The sequence below is a fragment of the Siphateles boraxobius genome, unplaced genomic scaffold, assembly GCF_051911475.1.
Source record: "Siphateles boraxobius isolate OS27281-9 unplaced genomic scaffold, OSU_SipBor_1 12, whole genome shotgun sequence".
Taxonomy (NCBI): domain Eukaryota; kingdom Metazoa; phylum Chordata; class Actinopteri; order Cypriniformes; family Leuciscidae; genus Siphateles; species Siphateles boraxobius.
This window is the reverse complement of record NW_027508722.1, coordinates 13,775,309-13,799,570: the sequence shown is the minus strand read 5'-3', so window position 1 is coordinate 13,799,570 and position 24,262 is coordinate 13,775,309. Positions and strand designations below refer to the sequence as shown.

The 24,262-nt window shown below is 36.8% G+C and overlaps 1 protein-coding gene across 4 annotated transcripts in view; it reads right to left on the bottom strand.

Moving 5' to 3' along the window:
• clcn1b (chloride channel, voltage-sensitive 1b) overlaps positions 1-23,874 on the bottom strand; it is a 32,546-nt gene extending 8,672 nt beyond the window's left edge. Inside the window, exons 1-16 of one of the 4 annotated variants that reach the window (XM_077208432.1) lie at positions 23,800-23,874; positions 15,402-15,621; positions 15,158-15,289; positions 12,522-12,650; positions 11,936-12,069; positions 8,486-8,563; positions 7,311-7,389; positions 4,028-4,153; positions 3,344-3,428; positions 2,980-3,081; positions 2,689-2,773; positions 1,601-1,756; positions 1,422-1,491; positions 1,018-1,128; positions 660-873; positions 305-438 (exon numbers count right to left, since the gene is read on the bottom strand). In XM_077208432.1, coding sequence (XP_077064547.1) covers positions 305-438; positions 660-873; positions 1,018-1,128; positions 1,422-1,491; positions 1,601-1,756; positions 2,689-2,773; positions 2,980-3,081; positions 3,344-3,428; positions 4,028-4,153; positions 7,311-7,389; positions 8,486-8,563; positions 11,936-12,069; positions 12,522-12,650; positions 15,158-15,289; positions 15,402-15,621; positions 23,800-23,850 — 1,906 coding nt within the window. In that variant the 5' untranslated portion in view covers positions 23,851-23,874. Of the gene's footprint in view, positions 1-304; positions 439-659; positions 874-1,017; positions 1,129-1,421; positions 1,492-1,600; positions 1,757-2,688; positions 2,774-2,979; positions 3,082-3,343; positions 3,429-4,027; positions 4,154-7,310; positions 7,390-7,862; positions 7,942-8,485; positions 8,564-11,935; positions 12,070-12,521; positions 12,651-15,157; positions 15,290-15,401; positions 15,622-17,531; positions 17,627-19,464; positions 19,623-23,799 lie in introns of those variants that run through there. The other 3 variants (XM_077208413.1, XM_077208403.1, XM_077208423.1) reach the window with 3 other exon arrangements.
• Between the last annotated feature and the right edge of the window lie 388 nt (positions 23,875-24,262).

Here is a 24,262-nt window from a genome sequence, read left to right as displayed (position 1 = left end):
TAATTGTGACTTTATATCTGATAATCTGACTTTGTATATCATAACTGAGAATGTATTTTGTTTCTTGTAACTGAGACTTTATTTCCCATAATCAGACTACTTATCTCACAATTATAGTGGAATAGTCTTCCATACTATATCTTTGGAGTGACTTCATATCCGTTTCTCCAAATTGCAACTTTTTTTCTACTAATATCGTACAATGTGATTTGTATTTTACAACTGCAGCCATTTCTTATAATTGCGACAGATAAAAAAAAAAAAAATTCCCCCACATAATTGTTTTTGTTCGCCCAACACAGACCTTTGGAGTCAACAAGCGGGATGGTTTTGAGAGACGTGGACTCCAGCAGATCTTTCAGCTCTCTGTAAGTGGACTGAGGTGACAGAAACTTTATTTTCTTCACCATGATGTCCTCCACAAAGATATTATATTTACTGCCATGCAGAGAAAGAGAGAGACAGATATTTTATGTCAAGAGCCAAGGTAGTTTCTGTCCATCATTGTTTCATTTCCCTTGTGTGGGACATAAAGGGCCACATCATCAAATAAACAAGTTATACTATTTGAAGGGAAACAAAGGTCAAAGACACTATCATCAATTCAGATCCAATATCGCATCCAAATACGTCAGTTTCCAGAGGTCTAGTAGATGTACCTGATGTGGCCAATGCCGAGCTCTGGGAGATAGGGCAGCTTTTTGACCTGGATGATGGAGTCATAAAGAGACGGCTGTAGACCCTGTGCCACCATGTTGGCAAGAATCACGGCCACCATCATGGGCAGGATGTGTGAGATTTGACCCGTCAGTTCAAAACAGATCACTGCAGTTGAAACTGTGTGTGTGACTGCTCCTGTCATAGCTGCCGCCCCTACACACACACAGGGACAAGCAAAGCGTCAGATTTCAACAATATGAAAGGGGAAGCAGATGAGAAGTTTCAATCTGCTACTATAAGAGTAAAAAGGGATTCTAGGGGTGTGAAGGATTGGCTGGAAGGGGAATATTTGCAGACCTATCACTGCGTAGCCTCCAGGCAGGATTTGGTACACGATCCCATCAAACAGAATTCCATTCGGGAAAAGCGTGGCCATGATCTCACCCACCAAGCGGCCGAATGCTGCTCCTGCTTGTTTCAGAAACGATATCATATTATCTCAGTCACATAACAATTAAAATGATCATACGTATTATCTTGTCTAATTATTTTAACCCTATACACAAATTTCTAAGGCCTTTAAATTATCAACATGATCAAAACTTTGCTGAAAAACCTATTGCACGCAATCTTCTACATGACTTCTGTCCTCTGATTGATAGTTCATACATTTTTAGCAAGTAAAATGCCTCTTAGTATAATTCGAAAAACATCAAAAAGTTACATTTTATGCTTAAAAAAAAGAGAAAAGAATGACTGACCCAATATAAAAACAGGCATGAAAGCTCCAGAAGGGACCGGCATTGTTGTAGAGACCGCAGACATCCAGAACTATGCAAGTATGAATGTGGGAGGAAACGGAAATTAGCATTCACAAAGCATACGTTGTGAAATATTGTTATAGAAATCTTTCTGTAGCAGTCAAACAACAGACGAGCACCTTCATGACAAAGAAGAGGAGGAGGATGACGAAGACGCTGACTTGTGGGTGTAGCCAGGCAGCAGAGCGACCCAATCCGGGAGGGGCCGGTAAACCCCAGATCTTTGTCCAGGTGAAGTTATCAAATAGTGAATTAATGCACTCTCTGGGCATCAGCTGTGTGACAAAAGAGAAACATTAAACAGAGACTCCACGCTTTCTTCCTCTATTGCAGCTCTTTAATGGAAATGTTGTAGCTCAATAAACTAGCTTCAAATAAAGTTGACATTCAGAAAGTGAAAACCTTTACTATTATAGAATGGTGTTGGAACTGTGTAAGGATATTAATCTCTATTTAAAGGGGCACTCAGTCATTTTTTGCTAATTACTAGTTTTAAACATAATGAACAGCAAATATCCGTAATATGATGAATACTCGCATGAGATGAAGAATCTAGGCATTTGTCTAAAAAAAGATTTTTCTACATTGAGTGGGTCACCCCTTTATGGATGCCGCCATGTTTGGGTCACATGACCAGTCATTTCAAATGCATCCAATAATTAAGAGGACCCGAACATGATGTGGGGGAAAACCAGATATTGTGGCCACAATTTATCTAAATTAAAGTTAGGGAATAAATTAGTACAACGTGGCTAATGACTTAACTAAAACGAGAACAAATTAATAAAGCATGGCCATAAATTAACAAGTTGTCTTCAATTGTTCATTTGTGTCCATGATATCAATTTTTTTCTCAGGTGTGTCATGTATGAGGTTCCATGGATAACAGCAATAAGGATAAGAATGTGAAAAAATGCCAGTGCTAGATGCGCTTTATAGCATAAACATAAAAGCAAATCTAAATGAAAATAATATACAGTACATACACAACAGATACAAACTACAAAGATAAACAAGCAAGTGAAACATAACAAAAACCTTACTGAGTGCACTTTTAAAAGATCCATTTTAAAGCAACACTATTACACCAATAATTTGGTGCATGTTCAAAGGCTGTTTTAAAAAATTAGCTCTTGTAAACAAAGGAAACTGGTTAACTTTGAGCAACACTGCTCTATGGACGTCTACTTAAAAAGTAAATACACACCTCTCCAGCCATGAACTGGCCGAAGCCCGGAGGAAATGTGAGGGAGGATATAATTAGTGTCACAGCACCAGGGTAAATCAAGCGACTACAAAAAAACAAACACACACAGATGTAATTAAATACCACTGTGATGGCGTGTTCTAATCATGTTTTGATTTTTATTCATTTGCAATAAAAGTGAAATAGCAGAATAATAAATGAGTATAGAACAGTAAAAAAAAATGTATTTAATATTAATTATGTAAAAACAGTTTATCTAAAAAGAGTATTCATGTGTAATTGGTGACTTGCTGTTTTGTAAGAAAGCGCGTAAGAGCCGTCTGTCTCCTCATGATCAGAACAACTTGTCTGTTAAGATAGACAAAGAACGCCCCTAGAAACCCACATGAGATCCTACACACACACACACACACACACACACACACACACACACACACACACACACACACACACACACACACACACACACACACAGAGAAATTTATCAGCTAAGGAACAAAAATGGCAACATCTATTTAAAGAAACCACAATTTTACAAAACATTTTCTATCAATGCTACATTTAAGGTAAAGGTTTTTTTTAGGGGTGTAAGAACGCATGTATGATGTTTACACAAGTATACAATACATGCACATACACTAACTCACATACACACCCGATTATTGCAAAAGCTGGCAGTTCCTGCAGGTCAAAAGGGAAGTCCATACGGAAATTTGTACGAAACAAAGCTGTTATCGTGACTGTGGGGAAAAAACAACACTTAAATCATATTCAAGCAAAATCACACAATCAAGAGCACGGATCAGTGCTGATATTCATAACAACATTATTGAATTTGTATTTGATTGAATTTGTGATATTTCTTTTATACTTGAAATAGTTCAATAAACAAGTTAATTATGAGTAATTTACATTTTAAACACAATAATACATTTTAAAAAAAATACAAATAAAAATAAAACTTGGCATCTCCAAGCAACACACTATAGTGGTGTTTCATTGATGAATGAAACACCCAATTATTCTAAATTAATCTGCAGAGTGAATGATTCAGTGAGTCACTTATCTAATAGTGTAACAATGTAACCCGCAAACATCCCCGACCCTAAAACACAGACTGCAAACACAGAGTGATACAAAGAATGCTGCAAACACAGAGTGTTTATATTGTATATCAGCACTTTTGGAACACTCCTTGGCTTATCAAAATTGAGGACCAGAACAAATTGTTGAATAATGTATTTTATTTATAGAGATCAGTAAGCAGTGGACAGCTTGACATATACCATGAAATTAATTTATTATTCATTTATCACATCTGCTTGTGTGTGCGTCTCACCAGAATCTTTGTTCCACACAGACAGCACTCGGAATATGAAGGCACTGAATGTGGCAGCGAAATATCCTCTCCAGTAATTCCTCACTGCAAAATATGTTGACGTGACCTCAATACTGAACAACACACCTGGGAGACAGAGAGAGCGAGAATAAATATAGATGAAAAAAGAAAGTTAAATAACAGCAGAGAAAGAAATTCAGAGAGTGAACAGAAGGGTGTAAGAGAGGTGAAAAGTAATAACAACAATCAATGAATAATATTTAATAAATAATAATATATGAATAATTAGATTGTTAAAGGGATACTCCACCAGTTTTTCTTATTAAACTATGTTATTCCCTTAACTAAGACGAGTTGATACATACCTCTCTCGTCTCAGTGCGTGCACTATATCGCTCTGTATTGCCGCAAAACTATGTTAGCACTTAGCTTAGCCCATGCATTAAATATGGGCCAAGCAGAGAAGCGATCAAACACTTCCACGTTTTCACTATGTAAACACAGTTACTCGAGTAGTGTAACTTGACCTGGGCTGGTGACACAAAATAAACCGTTGCGCTTTTCTAAGCGTTTAAAATTGATGACTATATTGTATGGCGGAATACCATAACAAGTGCTTTTGAGCACTTCGACTTGGCGCAATAATATCTTCACTCGTGAAAAGTCCTCTTACCGGCTCCCGCTTCCTCTCCCCCTCCCTCTGACATTTCCGTCAATACAACCAACGTGACATGCGCCGGTAGTAGTAGTTCGAGCGGAGTTGACGAAGTAACAGGTTGTTGGAAGCTAGTTTGTGTACAATAATGGTTAAAGCGTGCATCGTAAAGGGTTGTGAAAATAAGGAGAATGTACATAGTGCTGTCATTTTTCACCGAATTCCAACACACCACATTCAGCGGAGAGCTTGGTTGAGTTATACGGTTTAAGGCTTATACTACATGTTTCTTTCTGAGCTCAGTCCTTATCTAAATAAAACAGTAACTTTTTATTTCCTGTCTCAGAAGCGCACTGATTTCACAGATATGTTACTCAGCTAAGGTTACTGACACTTCCAGGACAACTAAATACCATGCAAAAGTACACTTACAGCGTTGGGTGATGATCCTCTTTCTTGTGTAAGTGATCTGAATATTGTTGGTGTAGCCTCATCCTTTAGGCGTGTTCCTGTGCAGGTATAGTCCTCCTTTGTGAAATGTTCGGAGCAAACACGCCACTTCTTCAGAGTCATCAATGGTGTTTTGGGATTCTTGTTCAAAGCAGCTAACCAAGCTCTCCGCTGTATGTGGTGTGTTGGAATTCGGTGAAAAATGACAGCATTATGTACATTCTCCTTATTTTCACAACCCTTTACGATGCACGCTTTAACCATTATTGTACACAAACTAGCTTCCAACAACCTGTTACTTCGTCAACTCCGCTCGAACTACTACTGCTGGCGCATGTCACGTTGGTTGTATTGACGGAAATGTCAGAGGGAGGGGGAGAGGAAGCGGGAGCCGGTAAGAGGACTTTTCACGAGTGAAGATATTATTGCGCCAAGTCGAAGTGCTCAAAAGCACTTGTTATGGTATTCCGCCATACAATATAGTCATCAATTTTAAACGCTTAGAAAAGCGCAACGGTTTATTTTGTGTCACCAGCCCAGGTCAAGTTACACTACTCGAGTAACTGTGTTTACATAGGGAAAACGTGGAAGTGTTTGGTCGCTTCTCTGCTTGGCCCATATTTAATGCATGGGCTAAGCTAAGTGCTAACATAGTTTTGCGGCAATACAGAGCGATATAGTGCACGCACTGAGACGAGAGAGGTATGTATCAACTCGTCTTAGTTAAGGGAATAACATAGTTTAATAAGAAAAACTGGTGGAGTATCCCTTTAACAAACAATAACTTAAAAATATAGCTGCAAGCAGCAATGCAGGGCCAAGCTCAGTCCGAAGGCACCGTATTTTAAGCAGAGCAAGCACAATAAAAACAGCGTGAATAATCACAGCAAGCAGATCAAAGTGCATCACACTAAACAGCCAAAGACTCTACAGTGTTAATCTCAAAAGCACAAAACACAATTTTATTGTATAAATGCACTGCATTTATTTTAAGCAATGTCTGGAACAGAAGCAACGTTTGGATAATTTCTGGGCACGGTACCTCTTGCAGTCTGGGCATGTTCCACAAGGGATTCAAACTAGTGTTGTCAAAAGTACCAACGTCGGTACCAAGTCGGTACTGAATTTTAAAAAATGTGACGATACCAGCATTTCTCTCTAGCATTTTGAATGGATTTTAAAACACCTCTGGTTGGCCATTGCGTTCACACGCTCAAAAAATATGTCTGTGATTGCTACAATGATCAACGCTTCAAAAACAAGTTGTCTTCACACAGATACACACGGGAGCGTCTAAAAGCAGGCTTCTATCAGCGGATCCCTTATGTATCCACTGATAGACGGATCTGATGATAGACGCCTGCTTTCAAAAGCTCCCGCTTATAGTTCTTTCTGGATGTTAAAGGGGTCATGAAATGGAAAATCACAACGTCCTTGATATTTACACAATATAAGAGGTTACTCTACAAAGTATCGGTGGAATCGTGACATCACGATTTTCCTCTACACGCTCAGCATGCGTATGTAAATCAAGGAGGTTTTCTCATGGCTGTGAAAATCCTCTTTCAAAAGATCAAAGTAGATTAGAAATACATGGCTGAAGTTTATTTTTAACAAAGTGCCCGAGAAATTAAACAACAAAAGTTTAGTTTGTTTGTGTCATTTCACACCATTTAAAGTCATGGCAGTGGGCATTAACTTAAGATTTAAGGAATGGCATTTCAAATTAGGATGGAACGAGGTAATTTTGACAAATATTTGAACTTTTTGGTGCTAAAAACTTTGCGTATGTTATAAGCTAACCTCCAGAAACATAATATAAAGGTCTGAAAATGCATTTCATGTCTCCTTTAAGCTAAGTATTTTATCATCATCAAAGATCTCAACAAGATCTTAAATTTATTTAATTTAAGTTATGCAAGCTCAAAAGGAATTTACATTCACAATTTCACTCTCTAAAAGTACTTAAATGTTTTAGCACACTCTTTGTCATGGTCTCCTTAGAGTATACACACTGTTTAAGATACATAAAACATGCACAGCATATGAATTTATAACACGCGGGTGCTTTTAACTGTGATGAGTTGATTAGGTTAATTATTCAGCAGGCATCAGGCTTAAGGAGAAGGAAAATGAACTGAAATCAACAGGGACAGAAAGAAGAGGAGATTTATTTACCTCCAAGAGGAGTCCCGAAACAGCAGCCCACCCCAACAGCACATCCTACTGTCAGTATGTCTGTGTAACCATAGGGGTTCTACTGACACCAAGACAGGAGAGAGAGAGAGAGAGAGAGAGAGAGAGAGAGAGAGAGAGAGAGAGAGAGAGAGAGAGAGGTGAAAGCAAAAAGGAGAACAAGGGTGTTAGAAGGGAGGGAGATGAAGGGATGTAAAGAAGAATAGATTTGGAATGTCAGCGGGTACATTGCGTGGGAGGGAGAGAGAAGTAAAGATGAAAGAGAAATAAGAAGAAAGCGTACAGCCGAATGGAAGGAGAAATAAAGGGCAAAGGAAAAACGAAAAGATTAAGTGAATAAAAGATTTTGTGAATTCGTTCAATGTCGTAACAAAAGGCAAACCAAAGCGTTACACACATACCAACTAAGCAGAAACACACTAAACAAGAGAAAGGAGATGAGAGAGGAATAAATATTATGTTTTGAACTCTGATGGAGAGTGCATATACATGGTACAACGCAATGCATGCTGGGTAAAAGTGGGCGTGACTTGCCTCCCACTGGGGCGGCGAAACAGGTGGCCACTCCCACTGCACAGGCACACACCAGCAGATCCTGAACATGGGCACTATTCTGGGTGATTTGGGTGGGGTTAAAATAACAGCATCAGGACACACACATTCAAGACGCATGCCAAAAAATACCATCACTATTATTACAGACAGACGAAAATAATGAGGTATTAGGGAAGAGACAATGAGACTGGGATAAGATGAGGATACAGGGAATGAGAGCAGAGAAATATGCAATTAGTATGTCTCTAGAATATATTTAAATTCATAAACTTCAGACACGCACACAGATTGTAATATTAAACTGAGTATAACATTCTAAAGCAGTTCTTAACTGTTGATCAGAGACCAGTTTTGGCATCTGTTGACTCATAAAATAACTCGTGGTGGTTGAGGGAATTTATATGCCAATGAGAAGAAACTTGATCCTAGATCAGCAATTAAGGTCAGCAGCTTCGGTAGAGTAACTCACATATTAATGCCACACACACACACACACACACACACACACACACACACACACACACACACACACACACACACACACACACACACACACACACACACACACACACACACACAAAGCTCATGGGGCTGATTTTTACCTCATACACACCAGTGAAGATGGACATGACTCTGCTCAGCACTGCTGCACATATACTGGCAATATGCACAAAAGGACCCTGAGGATTTAATGGAGCTTATTAATCAATAAAAATGCAGCAGAAGAATAACGTACTGTATATTAATTTCTCTGAATTCAACAAAGAGCTGCAATAAGTGAAAATTAGTTCAACCAGTTAGCAGGATATCTGAACTAATGACAGACAGAAAGATAGACTGACTGACAGACAGACAGATAGATAGAGAGACAGACATATAGATACAATTATATAGACAGACAGACAGATAGATAGAGAGATAGAGAGACAGACAAATAGATACAATCATACAGACAGACAGATAGAGAGATAGACAGATAGATACAATTATACAGACAGACAGATAAATAGACAGACAGATAGATACAATTATATAGACAGACAGATAGAGAGACAGACAGATAGATACAATTATACAGACAGACAGATAGAGAGATAGACAGATAGATACAATTATACAGACAGACAGATAGATAAATAGACAGACATATAGATACAATTATATAGACAGATAGATAGACAGACAGATAGATGCAATTATATAGACAGACAGACAGATAGATAGATAGAGAGACAGACAGATAGATAGATAGAGAGATAGAGAGACAGACAGATAGATACAATTATACAGACAGACAGATAGATAGATAGACAGACAGATAGATACAATTATATAGACAGACAGACAGATAGATAGATAGATAGATAGAGAGATAGAGAGACAGACGGATATATACAATTATACAGACAGACAGATAGATAGAGAGATAGACAGATAGATACAATTATATAGACAGACAGACAGACAGAGAGATAGACAGATATATACAATTATATAGACAGACAGATAGATACAATTATATAGACAGAGAGACAGACAGGCAGACAGATACTGAAGATAGATAGATAGATAGAGAGATTGACAGATAGATACAATTATACAGACAGACAGATAGATAGATAGACATACAGATAGATAGAGAGACCGACAGATAGATACAATTATATAGACAGACAGACAGATAGATAGATAGATACAATTATACAGACAGACAGATAGAGGGATAGACAGATAGATACAATTATACAGACAGACAGACAGATAGACAGATAGATACAATTATATAGACAGACAGACAGATAGATACAATTATACAGACAGACAGACAGACAGACAGATAGACAGATAGAGTATATACAATTATATAGACAGACAGATAAAAATTATATAGACAGAGATAGATAGATACATACAATTATATAGACAGAGAGACAGACAGGCAGACAGATACTGCAGATAGATAGATAGATAGATAGATAGATGATGGACGGACAGACAGATAGAGACAATTATATAGATAGATAGAATTATATAGACAGACAGCCAGATAAATAGATAGATACAATTATACAGACAGAAAGATAGAGAGATAGACAGATAGATACAATTATACAGACAGACAGATAGATAGACAGATAGATACAATTATATAGACAGACAGATAGATACAATTATACAGACAGACAGATAGATAGAGAGATAGACAGATAGATACAATTATATAGACAGACAGACAGATAGAGATAGAGAGATAGACAGATCAATACAATTATATAGACAGACAGATAGATACAATTATATAGACAGACAGACAGAGAGATAGACAGATATATACAATTATATAGACAGACAGATAGATACAATTATATAGACAGAGAGACAGACAGGCAGACAGATACTGAAGATAGATAGATAGATAGAGAGATTGACAGATAGATACAATTATACAGACAGACAGATAGATAGATAGACATACAGATAGATAGAGAGACCGACAGATAGATACAATTATATAGACAGACAGACAGATAGATAGATACAATTATACAGACAGACAGATAGAGGGATAGACAGATAGATACAATTATACAGACAGACAGACAGATAGACAGATAGATACAATTATATAGACAGACAGACAGATAGATACAATTATACAGACAGACAGACAGACAGACAGACAGATAGACAGATAGAGTATATACAATTATATAGACAGACAGATAAAAATTATATAGACAGAGATAGATAGATACATACAATTATATAGACAGAGAGACAGACAGGCAGACAGATACTGCAGATAGATAGATAGATAGATAGATAGATAGATAGATAGATAGATGATGGACGGACAGACAGATAGAGACAATTATATAGATAGATAGAATTATATAGACAGACAGCCAGATAAATAGATAGATACAATTATACAGACAGAAAGATAGAGAGATAGACAGATAGATACAATTATACAGACAGACAGATAGATAGACAGATAGATACAATTATATAGACAGACAGATAGATACAATTATACAGACAGACAGATAGATAGAGAGATAGACAGATAGATACAATTATATAGACAGACAGACAGATAGAGATAGAGAGATAGACAGATCAATACAATTATATAGACAGACAGATAGATACAATTATACAGACAGACAGATAGATAGATAGACAGATATACACAATTATATAGACAGACAGACAGATAGATAGATACAATTATACAGACAGACAGATAGATAGATAGATAGATACAATTATATAGACAGACAGAAAAAAATATATAGACAGAGATAGACAGATACATACAATTATATAGACAGAGAGACAGACAGACAGACACTGAAGACAGATAGATGGATGATGGACGGACAGACAGATAGAGACAATTATATAGACAGACAGACAGATAGATAGATACAATTATACAGACAGACAGATAGATAGATAGATACAATTATATAGACAGACAGACAGATAGACAGATATATACAATTATATAGACAGACAGACAGATAGATAGATAGATACAATTATACAGACAGACAGATAGATAGATAGATAGATACAATTATATAGACAGACAGAAAAAAATATATAGACAGAGATAGACAGATACATACAATTATATAGACAGAGAGACAGACAGACAGACAGACACTGAAGACAGATAGATGGATGATGGACGGACAGACAGATAGAGACAATTATATAGGTAGATAGAATTATATAGACAGCCAGCCAGATAAATAGATAGATACAATTATACAGACAGACAGATAGATAGATAGGTATATAGATAGACAGACAGATAGACAAATAGATAGAGACAATTAAATAGAAAGACAGATAGATAGATAGATAGATAGATAGATAGATAGATACATAGAATTATACAGACAGACAGAATCTTCATAAAGTTAATCTTTGTTACAGTAAAAAAAAAAATTATTAACTTATAAAACAATCTACATATTTAAATTAAATGTTTTACATTTATATATAAAAATATAATAAAATAAGTAGAAGCGGTCCACCTCCTTCCCGATGGGCATTCCACTGCCCAGTCCAGCCGTAAGACCAATGACTTTAGCCACAAAAGCTTTGAGTGTCAGATACTCCTTTAACACCACACCTCTGAGGATGGTCTTGAGTTCAGGGATCCCAGAGCCTGAGGAACAGATAAAAGAGAGCGCGTGAAATTAATCTATAAAAACACAAACATCATTTTACACGGAGTGTAGATCCTGTCACAGCGATTATTAAAGATGAAAAAGATTGCTGTATATCCTGAAGTCTGATGTGGGGCACATGAGAAAGCTATCAAAACAACTGTAGATGGAGAGGCGAGAGAAAGCAAGAGAAAACGAGACCATGATGATCACATTTTGGAAAGCGGGTAGGAAGATTTGATGTATTGTGGGTGCTTGAGAAGGATTGAGGACAAAAACAAGACAAAGATTGAATATAAAGTACAATAGCAAAAAACAGATGACAGAACAGAGAAAAAAGGCCTCATGGATTGGTGACACCGTGAACAGAGATGCCAATAGAATTGTGGAAGGACAGAGATAAAAAGAAAGAATATAGGGAAATAAAAGCAGGAATGAAATAAAAGCATACCTATAGCTTGTGGAGCGACCAGATGACAGAAAAGGGATGCAAACACGATGAGGATGATGGGATATGAGACCCAGGCCAGATACTGCAGAGCCACATTCCCTTTCAGCTCTCCATACATCCACTTATATGCTGTTAGAGAGAGAGGTAGAAGAAAAGTTCTAGGACACTTTTCATTTGATCAGGTCCCACAGTATAAGGGGGGAAGGAAAGAAGTTTAATATAAAAAATAAAATAATGTTTTTGACCAATATTTGTTATCTGATTAACAGGGTTACAAGTACAACAGAAAGATGTAATTTCATACAATTACCATCTCAGTTAAAAGGTATTAAAGACTTTCATTAATAACTATTAACCCTGTAAAGCCTACTGTATCATATTTAATGCACACATTTATAAGGCCTAAATGATCAAAAACTATCTTCTACTGTACATGCCTTCTGTCATCTGAATGAGAGTTTATACTTTTTTTAGCAAGTAAAAAGCCATTTAATATACAGTATTTTAAAACGATTCACCTACAAATCATCTTGCACATCTTTTTGCTGTGAAATCTTTACTGATTTTCATAAAGTAAACAGAAGAATATATTGTTAGCGATATTTTAAGATGAATACTTACTGGACTGAAACACTTAGGTTTACTTGATCATCCATTCATCAATTTTAGAAAACTATTAAATGTAAAATGCAAGTATCAAATATGACGCATCAAGGTTTTGAGGAACATTTATTTGTTGATCTCTCAATCATTATAGCGTTACATTTTATGTTTTGACCCCGACAATAAAAACTACAGAGCTTTGATCATAAAACTAAGCATTTAAATATCATCTTACCAAGACATATTATTGGAAGATATAGAGCGACTACTGATATTTATAAGCATTTTATGTAAACGGTCTGCTATACTGTTATAAAGACCTCATTCATCTTACATTTTGGCTATATTAATATCAGCAACTGCTTCAATTTCAGTCAGTATTTTTGGTCAGTTTGGGCCTCTGAATTAAATTGAACTTTTTTTTCTCCATATTCTCCTATATCTTCCTATATGCACCATAAAGCATGATAACATATGCAAACTTTCATATGCAAGATTTTGTCTAAATGTTCAATAGACTTCCATTTCTTAGAATGTGACTTATTCCAACTATTCAGGAAATGTGGACTATTATTTCATGTCAGGCTTTACAGGGTTAATTATTTAAACTCCTTCAAACAAATGGTAATATTTGATGCCAGTAAATATAGGTATAAGCCTGTAATGGGGTGTTCGTAATGCAAATTGTCACCCAAGATATTTAGCAAACAACATTTGCAATAAAATAGTAGTATTATAGTAAAGTATTATAAGACATTATAAGAAATGGCACGACAAATTAAAGTGGGTATTGACTAAATGTAATGGATTATACTTCATTCAGTCAGAATTAGAATTAGGGTACAAATATCCACCCTTTAGGAATAATTAAGGCACATTTGAGTACTTCCCCAGTGACAAGGTGTGCACCCTTAAAGAGAAAATTTTTGTACATTTTTCTGTTTGTACAGATTTTAATGCATATACTGTATATACTGTAATAATTAATATAATGTTTAATTTGTATAACTAATTCAGATTTTTCTGATTATTTCTGATTATTCAGAGCATGGCATGATTAATGTTTATTACAGTATAAGTCACTGTGAATTGCAAACGGTACCTTTATTATTTCATTTTGGCACGTCAATTGCCAAGAGAATTATCCTTAAGAGATGGAACTCAGTGTATGTTCACATAATCAGTAATTGGCTCTCTGAGGTGGTGTCCTCCCTTCAGCTCCGAAAATTAGTTTTTCTTAGAATTGGCGGTCTTGCGAAATCAGAGATGCCATAACTAGGGTCCTTTGGGCAAAGTTGACCAGTGATGACTTTTGATTTTGGACCCTATTGCCATTTCACAAGATACTTGGACACTTATCCAAAAGCGAATGTGTGGTTTATATCCTTTATTGTGTTTAAACTTCATTTGATTGTTACGTGGTGTCATAGTGTATCATTGAAGTGTAACTTTCAAAACGCTTTGTATTGTTACAGTGTTGGAAATTCACGTTTAATTATCAGCAAAAGATCGCTGGATTATGCAATTCGTCATTCATACATAAACAAACATTTACATATACTGTACTTATTATAGGTGTACTGTAGTGATTCAGGATAAGACAAAAACACGTTTTCGAAAATGGATTCATGATGTACTCGCTTATTATATACATTTTGTGCATTTTAAACACAAGAAAACGTTACGGACTGCAGCTTAAAGGCGGTGGGAGTCTATTTCTGCTAAAAATGAGCACAAATGAGATATTTATTCTCTCTGCTTGCAGTGCTTCAGCCACATTTGTCAGGAAAGTGAAAGAGTAAGAGAACACAGAAAAACACAGTACTATTGAATCATACGGTATCAATAGCGTTTCACTTCCGCGATTTAGTACAACTGCATTCAAATCAGCAGCAAACCGTAACGGAGTTCATTCGAACTGTAACCCAGACCAACCTTTTAGGTAGATTCGGGCACAGTTGGTGGGTCCGCACCAAAAGTGCTAGTGTAAAAGCACCCTAAGTGTCACCAAAAAGGCATATACTGTGATGTACCTTGGAGGCTCTTGGCACTGGCATAGTCCATGCTCCAGCTAACCAGAGCCATAGTGAGACCCAATAGAACCAAGAAGATCCAGTCCTCCCCCAGCTTTGTCACCATATACCTCTGCATACGGCCCAGACAATCTGCAAAGCAAACACATTCTAATGGCTATTCACACTGCATATTTTATCTGCACTTTAGAACAGTGCATGTAATTTTTAGGTAACCAGAATGAAAGTTTTTTTTGTCACACACCCTGGCATTTGGAATAGGGGCGTGGCTTCTTTATAGAGGAGGAGGGGCTTAAACCTGGTGTCATGGGCCCCACATCCAGGCTGGCATGATGTGCTCGGCCAAGGCCTCTCCTGGTTCCCTTGGCATTGCCGGCATGCCTCTTCCGTTGCCTTTCAGTCAACAGATGTGTGGCCTCCCGTCTGGCAACATTACCCAGCTGCTCCCGGTATTCCCCGTACAGCTGAAAAAGACAGAACGTGGTTTTCTACCAAGAACAGAAATGACAACATGGCACTTCCATTGATCAGCAAAGTGAAGAAAGTCAATGGAGGTCATATCTGGTGTTACTGCAGTGAGAATGCGAAACTAAAAATGTGTGTAAATAGTCTTGATGACATAGATATTGCAATTCAGTAGTGAAAAATCCTTTGATGTTACACAGAAGTCCTGATTTCACGTAACTTTCAGAGTGCTCATTAGTTCAGTGTGATTGTGTGCATGAGAATACTTGTAGAAGTAGGAATGTGAAGTGAATCAATGTAAGTGTGTGTGGTGGTGAGTTACAGTCATTTGTATGTGTCAGACAGAAATAGTCAGGCTGTCGAACAGGGCAGAATGGAAAAAGCGCTCCCCCGAGATACTCTCAATCATACAGTGCACCGACACACTAGATTCACCCCGAAAATGTAGCCCTCAAACTGTACAACTATATTGCACGACCAAAGAAAATTGCAAACACCCCGGAAGAAAGAAAGAACAGATTCAAGTCGGCATGGACCAGAAATTGCTTCCAATTTTTCTTCCCTATTGTGATGTATATCCGAGTGGCTTATTGAACGAGGAAAAAAAAAAGTAATGCGAGACTTGATTTTGTCCATCGGAAATTGACTTGAACATTGAATGTGGGCATTGGAAACTAAATGGAGGCCATATAAAAATAATAATAATCAATTCTGATATCATTGTGACTACACAAGTATACAAATGCACAAATATTGAGCTGTCCATCAGGATAGAGCACACTCTGGCTATTGGCCAGTAAAGGAGGAAGTGATCCACAAAGACATTTTTCTCCTTCCTTCCATTACACCGAACACACACGCCTCCATACACACATTCTGGAGCAGCACAGACCCCACATGGTGCGAGACTGAAGGGATCAGATTCAGCCCCCTCATGCACACTCAAAAACAAGAAATGCTCAATATAAAAGTACGACTCATAATATTCATTTGATATATTTAGTTCAATATGTAAAATGTGATAAATAAATATGTAAATGAATAAAAGCATGTTAGAATTAAATTAATGACACCATGAAAGGCCAACAAACATTTGGGGATTTAACTCATTTTAAAAAAACTCAATAGCTTTATCAGTCAACGAAACAATTATTTAATCATTAAGACATGATAGCTAAATTATACAATTAAGTTACATGTAAAATAAAGGGTTCTTTATTACTTAAAATTTTATCCAAATGTAGAATTTTGAACTTTTCTGGAAGTTGTAATAGCACGGAAAATGTGGGCCAGAATGTATATTAATTTCAACACAAATTAAAGTCATTCTCTTTCACTAGCAATTGACAGCGATTTAAACGAAATAATCTATTCGTTAACAATTATTATATAATAAACCAGTAGTCAGACTCAGACAATCTATGTTAATTGCAACTAAGGTATGAAGATATAATTAAATACTGAGGAAAGTACATTAAATAATGATCTGTTAAGTGTGTGTGTATATACCGTATATGTATATATACAATATACAAATAAACCGTATATTTGTGCTTTCGCAAAATATTGTCTACAAATGTCTATGTAAGCATATATATATAATCTTAAATATTATGATTATTAATATATTCATTAAAGTTAGGGTGAAACTTTATTTTAAGGTGACGTAGTTACACGTTCCTACATGTACTTACTCTAGTAAAAACAGAAACCAAACCCTAACCACAACTCTATGGTAAGTACATGTATTTAATTAATATTACTCAGTAGTTAAGTAAAGTACAATTTAACGATGTCCCCTTAAAATACAGATTAACCCTAATTAATAAGGGTTATGAAACAAATGACTGTGAACAAGAATGCTGAATTTTATAAAATGCATCTATAATAGAGACTAATGCAAACCCACCTCTTGTGAAGCTGCTGTCTTGAACATACTGTTTAGAGATTTTACATTCTTCCACAGAGCATCTCACACTATCCAGCAGCATTTATACACTACACCTGAACACACACACACACACACACACACACGATGATTTAACTAAAACCCGGAGTGAAAAAACCTGACAGAATAAGAAGTATACTGAATAAAATATTTTACAAACTTTGTCTTTTAATTCCTTTCTCATCTATTACATTACAGTGATAAGATACTAGAGTTTGCGTCAGATATAGAGAGGACCCAAGGCTGACTCTATCACTGACTCTTCAATTTTCCAAAAAGTCAGTACACTGATACAGGATGACAGCGTGAGAGAGACTGTTCCAGGACAGAAAAACATTTACTTTAGGACAACATATTCTCTCTCGCTCTCTTTCTCTCTCAAACACCTGTTTTCCTCATTCCTCTAACCGATTTTCACAGTGAAGGCTTAACTTTACAACCGTGGCCTGAAACTCATTGGGCCTGACAAACGCACGGATCAGATGATGTCTTCGCCAGACAACTGAAATTAATAAAATGATTCTTTAAAACGATTTGAATTTGACTATATAATAGATTGGAGGATTTGAGACAAAAAAATAAAAAATTCAAGAGAGAGTAAGACAGACAGGAAGACAGGCTGAGCAGAGAGAGTAAAAGTTGCTAACAGACGTAAGCATTGAAGGACATAGTGACTTTGAGAGTTAATTAAAACACAGTTATGCTGGTCAGTGTGTGTGTATAAGCGTGTGTGTAAGTATAATAATATAATCTGACCCATTGACTGACAGACTGATCAGGAGATCAAGACACACTGGTCATACAGTATCTAAATAATAATTAACAGTCACAGATTTATGTTTCTGCAGGAGGGAGCCCACACTTCATCCCACAATTCGTCTTTTGATATTCACTCTTACGAATACCATTCCACATAGACAAGACCTTTACAATCACCTAAAAAAAAGAAAACTTGGAAACTTTCAAGTGGAAATACATTATCAACCAAATACTCGAAAGCACGCAAAGAGCGATCCCTTATTAATCACTAAAAAGCCGTCACTCATCTCAGTTAATCGCAATCTCACAAAGTTCCGTTATGATCAATAAAGTTGTCTACACTGAACAATAAATCTCTTAGTTACTAACATCCTTCGTTTCTTAATGAGAGGATTTGCGAGCGTGCAGAAATCGGCTACTTCGGACTAAATTAAACACCTCTGATTGGCCATTGCATTCAAGAGATAAACAAACATGTCTGTGATTGGCTACATTGCTCACCGCTGCAAAAGCACATTGTAAATAGAAACATTTGCAATCTCCAAGGAACAAGCAAAAAATAGAGCGTTTGCAAAATCATTTTTGCCAATATGATATTATTACAGTTTCAAATGAGGGAGCTCTTGCTTTCGTTTGAAGGGGGATTAGCAATCGATTTTTTTGATTGGTTAAAATGAATGGAGAATATCTCGTGTCTTTCCGTGGGTGCTCAGCCATTCCAGCCACACACGGGATCGGCATCTATGCACAAACATTTCAACTTAAAAATAGCACATATTATTGGTATATTAATATAATAGCATTAATATTAATACGTGATAATGTTAATTATTATTTAGTGTTGATATATTTAAATTTGGTATTAGTAGTTGACATAATGAACAAATTAACTTATACATATATTTTGATATGCATGGCTGTTTATTGTTTTTGTTTGTTAAAGCAGTAATTTTAACTGAAAGCACCAAGAAAGAAAAAAAGGAATTAAATTCTGTGAAAATACTAGAATATAGATTAACCTTCATCCCAAGTTTCCATTTAAGAGTTATAAAATTGAACACTACAGTATTTGGTAAGTATAAACTAAATGTTTAAGCTGAGAAAAAAGAAGAAATATAATAATGTTTAACCTCACCAGAATCTGATCATAATTCAGAACAGTCTCAAAAGTGTTGATGGGCTCCCTTATCATCTTGCTCTTTTATTGTCAGTCAGTCTGTTCCGGTCTTCATTTTCTTTCGCCTGCTATGTTCCTCGGTTCCTCTTTTCCTTCTCCTTTTCACCTTCCAAAATATTCAATATTAGTAACTGTATCTGCCTTATAGGAGGTGTCCTGTAGGTTAACACATCAGTAAACCACATTACCCATAATGCAGAGCACTTGTGGTTGACAGTGGGCTGTCAGCAGCTATTAATTCACAGGGCTGTAATTTCCTAATCCTGTCTGGCGGTCAGACTGCAGATATCTGGACGTGCAAGCGTTGTCTGCATCATTTCATTCATTGTCGTCTGTGCTTAAGTTGAATTCAGTTAAACCTGCATTAATGGTGTTGATTGATGCGTGCGGTTTTATGCTGCTCATCAGCTTTGTGATGTGAAGTGACATCTCTAACGTTTCGTTTCACCTCTACACTGTCCTTTCATTAACATAGACTGCTCTAATCTAACTGGACAGTTTCAGATTAAAGCAAATTCCAGGAGTGCAAAAGTTTTTGCCAGTCCATCTGAAAACAAATGCATAAACTGGATTCAGATTGTCAAGTTTATAAAGAAGTAATGACTGAATTGGCTAAAACTTCCCATGTTATCAGCCAAGTTACTGGCATTGAATCAGAAAGATATTAGAAGAAAACACTGCACAGAATTGCATATTAGGATTTGTCCTTAAAATAATCAGTTTTATTACTTTGGACAAATAGAAATTCTTATTATGAGGTAACATATTCAGGCACATTTATTCTGTGTTTTCTGTGAAGCAGACAGTGCTGTGCAAGTTTTTTTAAGACCAGCTTATCAACAATTTACCCACCCTTAAAACAGCACATAAAAGAAGTGGACCAGACTTTGTGTCGATGGTCAAAAACCAGGCTACGCAAGACTATCTAATGCTGAACAGATTTATTAGATGATAGTCATTTAAATAAGATGCTATGTGTATTTTCACACAGCATCCATTTTTGAAAGTACATTAAAGTACTGATCAGTAAAGCATTTAATCAATGCTCAATAATTACATGAAGTTATTAAAAAGTTCCACAAAACCTTAAGCAAAAGTAGTTGGTTTGCAAACTTGCTTGGATTTCGATATTGCAGAATTCTGTAGTCTGCAATTCTCAGAACCTCAGGAATATGCTAACTCATCATCAAAACATTATTATTTGCATTTCTGCCCAATTATGAAGTAAAGGTTCAAACACAACAACCCTTTTATCTCCTGCACACTTCCTCCACTCTCGCCATTTCACTCTCAGTCTGTTCATTGCTGTCATTCAGCAGTCAGACTCCCAGAGGCCTCTGTGCTAAAGAAGGGTCATCGGCAGCTGTATGACCTGGAAGTGAAATCACTTAACTGTGACTATTAAAAACAACACGTAGTGCTGTTAACATTAGTATAAGCAAACACTGCTGTAAACGAATACACCGATCATCTAAGAGCATTCACACACTGGTTTTCCCATCGTAGTGGAAACTTTCCATTGACTTCTTTTCTTTTACACCAAGCAAATTATATTTTCCATCCTCCAACTCTAAACCTGACCCTCACAGAAACTGTTCGGTACGGATCCCCTAAAGGGGCATGGTGAAAAAAAATTAGATGAGAGGAAAATTGTGTTTCAATGCATTTGCGCTCTCTCGCTAAACTTTTGCGTTTACTTTTGTTATGGAAATGATGTGAGAGGAAAAGCTATATTTCAGTGCTTTCGCAAGCAAAGTTTCTCAGGGAAACGCAATAGTTTTGTGCGAGAATACAAATGTTTTGTCACAGTCGCGCAGTTTCTGAGGGAAAAGTTTTTAAATATAACTCCTCCCACTTTATATCCATCACAAAACGTGAACGCAAAAGCTTAGCAACAGTATAATTTTTCCTTTTTTCCTAATTTTTTTCCCATCACAATTTTTCCCTTGCGTAGTTTTGAATAATTTTTTTCCAAACCTGTATGAGTTACGTTCTTCAGTGGAACACATAAAAAGATCATTTGAAAAGTGTTTTTGTTCATATAATGAAAGTAAGTGGGATTCCAATGTCTTATCTGTTCCAAAGAAGAAAGCCACAAAGGTTTGGATGTAAAGAATGATAGAATTTTTTATTTTGGGTGAACTATCCCTTCATTCCCTAACTAAAGGGATAGTTAACCCCAAAAAAATAAAATTCTGTCACCATTTACTTTGAGTTACTTTCTTTCTGTGGAATATAAAATGGGTAATTTTTTTTAAACAATTCTTAATTCATCAAAAACTGAAAATTGTCATCATTTACTCACCCTCGTGTCATTCATCTTATGAACACAAAAAAGAAGATATTTTTTAAATGGAATCTGACAGGTTTCTGTCTCTCCATTGACAGTTACGCAACTATCACTTTGACACTTCAAAAAGTTCATAAAGAGATCGTAAAACTAATCCATATGAATTGAGGGGTTAGGCCAAATTTTCGGAAGAGACGTAATTACTTTATATGATGAACAGATTGAATTTAGGTTTTTATTTACATATAAACATTGATCAGCGAATATAAACAGAAGCGCATTGGTTCAAAGCTCAAACGTGGTGCGTAACACGAGAATGAACCTCATTGGTTCTTGCAGAAGCTCAAACATGATGCGAATGCTTGAGCTTCCGTTTACCACAACTGATGTGTGCGTCGAATGTTTGAATGTGAATAAAAGCCTAAATTCAATCCGTTCATCATATAAAGCACATTTTTTTGTCTATACGATGTTTGGTTACCAACATTTTTCAAAATATCTGCATGAGAAAGAAAGTCATACAGTTCTGGGAATGGCATGAGGATGAGTAAATGATAACCGAATGTTCTTTTATACATGAATTATCTCTTCAAGTTTGCAAAATCTGACTACACACACACTTGTAATGTCTTGTGTGAAAAAATCAGCAGCAACATGGTAACAGCATATTAAATCTGATTACAGAGGTAAACATTCACATAAAGCCTATGAATAGGGCTACTGATCGAGTTTTTCTTTGACTGGATCATTTTCCCTACAGGAATCTCCTGCGTATGCGAGACAGACAGAAATGGGACAGCATGGGCAGTAATGCGTTTATGCGTAAAATTTACAGAGGTTAAAAAAAGCTCTCGGCTCTGGCGAACTTCCCATATTGTGCAGCAGAAGAGCAAAATCGATTTGGGAACTTGTGAGTGAGAGAAGAGAGGAAGACAGGTGGAGAAAGGGAAGGTTGAGGGGAGTTTGTGTGTGGGAACTTAATGACTTGTGACAGTGCAAAACTGACAGCTAAAGAATTGACGCTCTTTCGCCTCCCTCGTCTCACTTTCTCACACACCACATTTACGACTATTCTCTCGCGCTTGCTTTTGACACTTGACCTTTCGAGTTCAATCGATTTCCTTTTACTTTAATACAATCTTTAGGCCTTCCAAATAATCTATCCAATGGAACCAAACTCTAACAAATAGCTTAATGCACCTGAACAGCTGACCATACGTTCCTCTTGGCCGTATAGCAGCCACCGAGAGCAGCCCAACAGAGAGGGCTAGGCGTATATTTAACCTGCATGCTCAGGTTTCTGCTAGCATATAGCAGCAGAGATGTACTGCGTAGGTAAGCACGAATATGCACAAATCACGAGGTTTGGTCCGCACATCTGCTTAGTTAAGCAATTCTACGAATAATCCTCAAGGGCATTCAGATATTTTACAGAATCTTCAGAAACATGAGACCTTTTCCGCCCCGAATGACCTGCAGAGATCCAGTAAACAGATTTTGGACAGAAAATGTTCCAACTGGAAGCTGCCTAAAGAAATCATAAAATGACAGAGACGCATTAAACACGCAAAAAGGTGGAAAGTAGAACACACAAGCATGGTTTCTCTGCCATCTGATAAGGAAGCACAAATCCACAGCATTGACACTAATGGGATTTTACAAGACATATTGCCTTTAATCAGCAGGGTGTTGACACAGGTTACGACAATTCTCATACCTATACATGAGTTGTGCTAGAACAGCCCAGTGAGCTCCATGTGGGTCGCCACTAAGAATAGAATGGAAAATCAATTAAAGCCGAGGCTAGTGAAGTGAAATACTTTGAGACCCATTATTTAAAGAGTCGTATTTTGGGCAGACAAGCGTTTCTAGGTTAGAACAGACCCGACTGACCACGACAAGCCTCACCAAGCCACCCACCAACAGCAAGACAGCGAAACTCCTCGGCGTAAGACAACAAAACAACGGGAGAGAGAAAGAGGCACAGAAAGACAGTGACTGACCAGGGTTTGCTGGTATCTCAGAGCTTTCCTTTGCGACGCATCGGCAGCCATCGACACGCTCGCACTGAGCCAAAAATAAACACACAGTCTCACTCCTGTGTTACAGCATATGAAACACATACACTCACCGACTCTTACCCGTTTATTCAGTTACACACACCACCCCACTCAAAGCGCGAGATACACACGCAGTCTCACTATTACGTTACAGTACCCGCAACACACACATGCAAGAAAAATGCTGAGACGTGTGATTCTTCAATTAGATACACTGGAACACTAATGCACACCATCCACAAACGGTCAGAGAGTCGGCCTACCTGTAAAACACTACACCATAACACACATGAAGGTGCAGAGCACACAAACAAGCTTACAAAACTTTATGGTGTTGATCATAGTTTCTGTCCAATGCTTAGTATCAGTAAATTTGGTATAAGCTAAATAAGTAAGATCAGTAATC